The sequence below is a fragment of the Echeneis naucrates genome, chromosome 6 (assembly GCF_900963305.1).
Source record: "Echeneis naucrates chromosome 6, fEcheNa1.1, whole genome shotgun sequence".
Taxonomy (NCBI): domain Eukaryota; kingdom Metazoa; phylum Chordata; class Actinopteri; order Carangiformes; family Echeneidae; genus Echeneis; species Echeneis naucrates.
In genome coordinates, this window is record NC_042516.1 from 3928677 (window position 1) to 3937037 (window position 8361).

Below are 8361 nucleotides of genomic sequence, written 5' to 3' on the forward strand. Positions count from 1 at the left end.
ACGAAAGACGGAACGAGAGAAACGTTAGCACGTTGAGCAGTTAGCGTCATTGTTGAAAGCGTGTGTGAATAACGTTTGTCAGTTATACCGCTAACCAAACATTTCTCCCTTTCCTTTGACGGCTTTTTGTCATTCCAGGTATCATTGTAAATGAGAGCTACCGACAATTCAGCTTACTGACTGTGAATTAGTGTGCGAGGCACATCGGTTAGGCCACGTTCCGACATTTTGCTCATCAAGCTAACTAGCCCACGTTGCTAACGAGTAAGATAGGTGCTATTGGCGTCTGCGCTCTCGTTTTTGTGAAACTACTGTCTAAGCCAGGTAAAATTATAATTTCGTCAAAGACGGTGAGATTGGCTGGCCATTGTCGAACAGAATTCGAAGTATTGTAGCACTATAATCGTGTTGCCCGTGAACACGTCGACTGATATGAATCCCAGTGCGCCTAGTTACCCAATGGCCTCCCTATACGTGGGAGACCTGCATCCAGACGTTACTGAGGCCATGCTTTACGAGAAATTCAGCCCGGCTGGGCCTATTCTCTCCATCAGAGTGTGCCGAGACATGATCACCCGCCGGTCCCTCGGCTATGCCTATGTCAACTTCCAGCAGCCAGCTGATGGTAGGTTCATCATAAAGTATATAAGCAAGGAGAGCCCAAAAAGGATGTGGCACCATCTTGCTGCACTGTCTATGGGCCATACATGCCACCAAATAGCATCTGTGTCTCAGTCAGCATTATTGATGATTTTGACACATTTTGTTCCTGTGACTGCACATGTTGCACATTTGTCACTAAACTGCTAATGCTTCGTGAAATAGGATTAGTCCTGTAGAAGCACTATCGCTACCAAATTTTGCAAAATACGAACCAGACTTAAACCCAGTGATAAAAGTTTTGCCATTTGCTTTCAGCTGAGCGAGCCCTGGACACCATGAATTTCGATGTAATTAAAGGCAGACCTCTCCGTATCATGTGGTCTCAGCGTGACCCATCACTGAGGAAGAGTGGAGTTGGCAACATCTTCATCAAGAACCTGGACAAGTCCATTGATAACAAGGCTCTATATGACACCTTCTCTGCATTTGGAAACATCCTTTCGTGCAAGGTAGATAATGCAGCATAAATTTTTTCTGCCCATATCATCTGTTGGAGTGCTTCACAGACCTTGCATGACCAAAGGCTTCAGCTGGTTAAATCTGATTGTGTGTGAATTTTGAAATGCATGATATTAAGGTTTGTTTTTGATGTACTCAAATCTCTCCTTTCCAAGGTGGTTTGTGATGAAAATGGTTCAAAGGGCTACGGCTTTGTACATTTTGAGACCCATGAGGCTGCTGAGCGAGCCATTGAGAAAATGAATGGCATGTTGCTCAATGACAGAAAAGTGTAAGTGGGGTTACATTTACTCTATTAAGTGTTTGGGGGTGTCTAACAATTTAACATCTAATCAAAGTTTGTTTTATCAGCATCTTGTCAACAAACTCACCAAAAATGCGAAAGATTTCTTTTGGTTTTCTTACAAATTGGTTAAGTCAAACATGTCAAACATCCTAGAGAAACATCTTCTTGATCTTGATGTTATTTGCAAAGAACATCCCAATTTTGTGAAAGTGTGAAATCCTGATCAGAATGATCATGTTGTACAAAAATCCATTATTACATTGGTTGTGGATTGTGGCAAACAACTTGGTGCAAAAACGTTCGCCTATCTGAATAACAATTTGGTTTGAATAAGAAAATGAGTTAATAATATCCATCAACTTACTGGAACATAACAGGAATATAGAAGGATCATTTAGAAGTTAGTGAAATAAGTTTAGTCTAAGCAATTTTAACCCCCCCTATTTTTTTATTATTTAACCAACAGATTTGTTGGGCGCTTTAAATCACGTAAAGAGAGGGAGGCAGAGCTTGGGGCACGTGCCAGAGAATTTACCAATGTTTACATCAAGAACTTTGGGGAGGACATGGATGATGAGAAGCTGAAGGAGTTGTTTGGCAAATATGGTAAGTCCAGTGAGTTTCCTAATGCCACAGCTTTTCAACAGTGCTGCTTATCTGTGTAATTTGGCCTGTTACATGTGTTGATAAGCTGTTGTATTTTATAGGGCCAGCACTCAGTATCCGGGTCATGACTGACGAGAGTGGCAAATCCAAGGGTTTTGGCTTTGTTAGCTTTGAGAGACATGAAGATGCACAGAAGGTTTGGATGGAAATGGCTCCTTTTGTAATATTGATCTTGTTTTCAAAACAACAAACCTTATTAGGTGCCACTTCACCTCTGCTGCTTATTTTGAAATAAACTGTTTCTTCTTTTTGTTGTTTCACCACAGGCTGTAGACGACATGAATGGTAAAGAACTGAATGGCAGACAAGTTTATGTGGGCCGTGCACAGAAGAAAGGGGAGCGCCAGAATGAACTCAAGCGCAAATTTGAGCAGATGAAACAAGATCGCATGACCAGATACCAGGTTTGTGTGACTTCTGTGCTTTGAACAGGATTTCATTTGGTATCTTGGGCAGTTTTTTTAAAGAGGCATATATTTGAAAGTATATGTCAATAGCATATTTCTTGTGTTCAACATGTCCTTAATTTTGAGATATATAGCCACTACTATAGTGTATATCATGTGGATATCACGTAGTGATCTATACGAAACAGTTTAAGTGGCTTTTTATACACTAGGGCGTCAACCTTTATGTGAAGAATTTGGATGATGGCCTTGATGATGAGCGTCTGCGTAAAGAGTTCTCTCCATTTGGAACCATAACAAGTGCAAAGGTAAATATTAAACACTGGATTTGTAAAGTGGAAATGTTTCAAGGCTTAATTTCAAAGTGAGTCTCTCTTTAGTACTTCCATCCGAGTTAATGGTGATGAACAACACAATATGTTGAAAGAAATTCTAACCAATTTCTCCTCTGGTAGGTGATGATGGAGGGTGGTCGGAGCAAAGGCTTTGGCTTTGTGTGCTTCTCTTCTCCAGAGGAGGCCACTAAAGCTGTAACAGAGATGAACGGGCGTATTGTTGCTACCAAGCCATTGTATGTGGCCCTGGCTCAGCGTAAAGAGGAGCGTCAGGCCCATCTTACAAACCAGTACATGCAAAGGATGGCCACTGTCCGTGCTGTGCCCAACCCTGTCCTCAACCCATACCAGCCTGCCCCACCCTCAGGTTATTTCATGGCGGCTATACCTCAGGTAATTGGACATTGCCTGCATTTGTATATATTACAGAAAAATCAGCACTGTATAGTTAGATGTTTTGGTAGATGTAGAGAAACTGTTAATAGGACAATGATTCAGTTCCTTGGCAGTAAGAATTAGAGCTTTACCTCTGCCCTTCTCAGGCCCAAAACCGTGCTGCTTACTACTCCACCAACCAGCTGGCACAACTCCGCCCAGGTCCCCGCTGGGCCACCCAGGGAGTTCGTCCGCAGCGTAAGTAACCACATTTTCATAGTTTTGCCTTGTATTTTTCTACAGCAGTCAAGTTCACTAGCCTCTAGGAAAAAGCCATATGTTTGTTCCATTACTGTGTGACAGTAATGGTTGTCATTGCACAAGAAACTGTAACCAGTGCACCAAAGAATGCCAAAGAGCATGCTTGGTAGCTAAACTACATAATATTGTTGTCATGATACTACAATGTTAACCCTGTTAAACCAAGTGTGTCGCCAGTGTCACTTCCCTTAAGTTCGCAAATGTTCGCTTTACCGTAGAGCTTCCTGAAGTTTGTGAAAGCTGAGAGGTTTTGCTAATTCCATTCCCACTGTTTCAGGATCCCAGTGAATCCACTCCTTTGTTCATAACCATTAATACATTCTTTCGACATACTGTTAACTGCTGGATATCGAAGGTTGTAAGTGTTCTAGAAAATGGGTAAAAGGACTCATTCACAGGACACATCCTGGTGCTTTTATGGTAGAAAATAAGAAAAAAGTTAATGTGGACAGTAAGAATCTTCAGTGTTAAGCGGTTAAACAAGATACCCAGGAAAATAGTCAATACTGCTTGGATAAAAAATGACAAATGGCTAGATAAGCATTTCTATTAACATGAAAAGTGTTAAATGTTATGCTGAGTTTGACATGCTGCTTGACATCATTCCTGCCACTTTGACAGTCTTTGCACACATGCTTATGGTGCAGAAGACACTTTTAGTATTGATTAATTTACAAGAGTATCGTATCCTGATACAGTATATTGTTATCAATACTTTTATAAGTATCTAAAATTGACAGCCTCTGTCTCCATTCTTTATCATATATATTTCTAACAACTCTTTTATGCATCTCCAATTTTCTCACTCCAGATTTCCAAAACATGCCCAGTGCTATGCGCCCATCAGCTCCCAGGCCCCAGACCTTTAACACCATCCGTCCCACCACCACCACCAACACCCAGGTCCCACGGATGATGGCTTCCCAGCGTATGCGTATGTATCTAGAACAGAAATCTACTGTGTAATATTTCTTTTACCTCTTTTTGGGTAGGATTAATGCTTATAACACTCCTTTTCCTTTCTTTCACCTCAGCCACACAGGCCCTTAGTCAGCGCCCTGCCAGTGCTTCAGCCACTGCTGCCCCAGTGCGTGCTATGCCGCAGTACAAATATGCTGCTGGTGTGCGCAACCCCCAGCAGCACATGGCCTCTCAGCCACCGGTCACGATGCAGCAGGTAGAAATTCCATTATCTTTTGATTTCAAAGTAATGAAAAATGTATGAATGGCGTTTCATTCCTAACCATTTTTAAGATGTTTTGGCAATTAAACACCCATATCTAACCTCCCTTTCATTTCCACTTGATTCAAAGGCAGCTGGACTTAAAAGTTTTTGGAAGTTTGGGGAAAAAAAAACTAAGTCCACAATGATTGAAAAAGAGTCAGTCATTTGTGTTGTTTGTGTTATAACAATAGATTGTAAAGACTACTTATCAGTAGTAGTGCAGTTGCAAGTTCTAACATTTGGCCAGAATCAGTCCTTCATCTCAAATCTTTTTTTCCTATCTTTAGCCTGCTGTTCATGTCCAAGGGCAGGAGCCACTAACTGCCTCCATGCTGGCTGCTGCCCCCCCTCAGGAACAGAAGCAGATGCTGGGTTAGTATGTCATATACCCTGATTTAGGAGGATTTAAATGAAAACATAACGTTTTCCTGTTCACTTACTGCTTTATATCCTATGTTTGGTTTTCTACCTTGAAGTCAGTGGTTTAAAAAGTGTTGATTAACTTCTTTAGGTGAACGTCTGTTCCCCCTGATCCAGAACATGCACCCAAGCCTGGCAGGCAAGATCACGGGTATGCTTCTGGAAATCGACAACTCAGAGCTTCTTCATATGCTTGAGTCGCCTGAGTCATTGCGCTCAAAGGTCAGTTAATAGCTAATTTGTTGGTTGTATCCCTGTACACTTCTGCTGGTTGACAGGGTTTTTTATTTATTTTTTTTTTTTTGTTTGTTTGTTTTTTGTTTTTGTTTTTGTTTTTTTTTTGGAATTTGCCACATTTTGAAACCTTTTATCCTTAAAATCAATGTGCATCAATGTGTTACTCGTTCAGTGATAATTGAAGTGTTTTGTTGTTTTAGGTGGATGAGGCTGTTGCCGTGCTTCAGGCCCACCAGGCCAAGGAGGCTGCTCAGAAGTCCACCACTCCTGCTGGTGTACCCAGTGTCTAAGGTGTGTGTGGAGATAGGCTTTAGTCTCATGGTTGAATTGTAGGTAAGGTCATAAGTTAATGAACTACAGTATTAACTTAAATATTGTTTTGTTTTTTTTTCCCTTGTCTTGCAGATTGAGCATTTTGAAACCTGCTTCACCGATGGAAAAAGAGAAAAAAAAATTAAACATTGAAAAACCTAAAACTCTGAAAACATCGCAAAATGATAAATTATTTCTTAAAAAAAGAAAAAAAAACAATTGAATCTGCCAGGTCTAGGGACGGTTTGACTAGACCTTGATCATAAACAAAAATTTGTTTAAAAAAATAGCAAAATAGAGAAAATCGAAATTATACATTTGAATGCATTCCTCTGTTTTATGTCATTTTACTGTGTCAGTGCTCAGAGTATCAGCCATGTTCAGGAAGGAGGTAGCTGAGCGTTTTGAAAGGTGATTTGTATCGTAAACTACTGGCTGTAATAAATTCTCATTCAAAATATGTGCCTGTTTCATTGCTGTTTTATTGTTCCCAGTTTCTAATATTTTAAAAAGTAACTTGTATACACAGAACATTTGCACCATTTTATTTCTGTCGATGTAAAAGGTAGTGTTTGCAGTCTTAAGTCAGTTTATTTGTTGATCATATCTAAAGAATGATTGTCTGGTTTACACAAATGAAATTGATAGTTGACCGTTGTCTTCCACCAGGTGTCAGCATCTTAAGGTGTCCATCAAGCCTTATAATTAGCATAGAGACCTTTTATCACGTTAGGTTGTGAAGACCTTTTACCATTAAAAAGTGAAGTTTCCAAGTAAGGGGCAGCTCAGTATGCAAAAATACGTGTATATCTGGGATGTGCCATACTATCAGCATGAGCTGTGGCTCGCCTATCCCAAGATCATGCACTGCCCTATTTTGAAATCAATGAATACCAGATTAAAAGCTGCATATGCCGTAATACTATATTTGAATTTTTTGTTCAGATGGTGTTCAAATCTTGATTCTGTGGCTCCGCTGAAAACGGAAGTAATGAAACACAGGAGGCTGGCACCTTTGTATTGTTATCTGTCGTCGCGAACGACACGGCTTTTACTGAATCGGGTTGAAATGAGTCACTCACCAAAGTCAATCGTGTTTTTGAGTCATTTGATTCACCGAGTCAGTTACCCAGTATTTGCATACTGCTAGTGCCGTGATTCAGCTCGTAAGGAGGGAGGGGTGAGTTAACGACGCTACGTAATGTGAGCTTAGTGAGTCTTGTGATTCTTGTGTTTTTAGTGGAGCTAGGTTGACGTCAGCTTTGTAACGAGTGTTTTTACTTCGTTCACAGCTCATAGCAGGGAATGAAATAGTGACGGTTCGCCAGGGGAAATGGGAAGTTCAGTTAAAAAACATGAACTGTTGCTTTCGCCACAATTACAATGATTAGCTTGATATGTTTCTACAAATGATATTAGAATAGCAGTTACACAGTAATGATTGGTGTCTTCAGTTAGCTGTGCAACTAACAAGCGGTAGCAGAGATGAGTCAGTGGGGACCAAGAATCGTGCTTCATGAGTCAGATTCTCGTGTATTGAACGATTCGTTCATGACTCGCACAACACTAACACACAGCACAGCGAGAGTGAATGATCGCAAGGACACCCGCACAGAGACGCTCGAAACAGATCTGAATTAAAAATGAGTGGCAGGAAAATAACAAAAAAATGTGGATGTATTTCAATTTAATTGATCAAACAAAGACAGAGTGCCGAGTTTGCAAATTGAAACTGTCATATCGAGCAGGCTCCATAAACAGCCTTACACAGGCACATGAGAACTGTGCTACAGTTAGAAGAACCAACCAAGCGAACCTGCTATTAATGAAGGTGCCAACTGAGCTGGTGGGAGACCAGAGGGGTATTCCAGAAAGCGGGTCATGTGAAAACTCTGTGTATGTTAACCCTGAGATGAGGGAGACTCTTGAGTTATCGGTTCCAGAAAGAGGGGTATCTGAAACGCTGAGTCAATCAGTATTGATAAGTTTTTTTTTTTTTTTAAGACACAAGTTTATACTTACATCTGATGTAAGTACTTGTGTCATGGGAGGTGACCCTGGGATGCCCTCAGCTCCTCAGCCTCTCTGAGGTTAGGGTTAGGGTGGTTCCATTCGTTTTTCGGGCCTCTGCCTTCTTTCTGTTGGCTAAGCAGAATTAAAATGTTAATCTCTTTTTGAAAATTAGTAGATGTTATTTTGTTCGTATACACTTTTTGAATTACTTCAATGAAAATGGGCAAACATTGTATGATGTGTTCATCTACTTAGTGGACTATTAAATTAGATGACGTTCAAACATTTTGTTAGGGTTTAAATTAATATTTACTTTGTTTAATTCCTTAAGTCAATTAAAAAAAAAAAAAAAATAAATCAAAGTGAGGTACGATCATAGCCCAGCAAAATATCCCATACCTTTTTGAATGATGCTTTGATATTTATTTTTTTTTACTGCTTCCAAGTACAGTTCTGCACCTGGACTGCACCTAAATGAAAATCAGATTTTATTCCCATTTGCATTTATAACTGTAAGCCTGCGTTAAGACCTCCAACTCCATTGGGTTGAAATAACTAGATCTTTTTATTTTCGGTTGTCATGGTGACTCATGGTATCAGGGCTCCATTGATGATGGCTTTTTATAGAGGTTGTGCACACGC

The 8361-nt window shown here is 40.3% G+C and overlaps 1 protein-coding gene across 1 annotated transcript; it reads left to right on the forward strand.

Annotated features, from left to right (window-relative positions):
- The first annotated feature begins 432 nt into the window (after positions 1–432).
- Positions 433–6168, forward strand: LOC115045257 (polyadenylate-binding protein 1). Its single transcript, XM_029504855.1, has 15 exons — positions 433–625; positions 919–1112; positions 1278–1393; positions 1875–2014; positions 2116–2210; positions 2341–2478; positions 2694–2789; positions 2937–3209; positions 3359–3449; positions 4324–4446; positions 4547–4689; positions 5025–5109; positions 5249–5379; positions 5595–5685; positions 5800–6168. The coding sequence occupies exons 1-14, from the start codon at positions 433–435 to the stop codon at positions 5682–5684; spliced, it is 1908 nt and encodes a 635-aa protein (XP_029360715.1). The 3' UTR covers position 5685; positions 5800–6168.
- The last annotated feature ends 2193 nt before the right edge of the window (positions 6169–8361 follow it).

Coding starts and splice junctions, on each gene's coding strand:
- LOC115045257 (XM_029504855.1), top strand. CDS start 433: ATGAATCCCAGTGCGCCTAGTTACCCAATGGCCTCCCTATACGTGGGA. Junction 2,015..2,115: donor GGAGTTGTTTGGCAAATATG/GTAAGTCCAGTG, acceptor TGTATTTTATAG/GGCCAGCACTCAGTATCCGG. Junction 4,447..4,546: donor GATGGCTTCCCAGCGTATGC/GTATGTATCTAG, acceptor CTTTCACCTCAG/CCACACAGGCCCTTAGTCAG.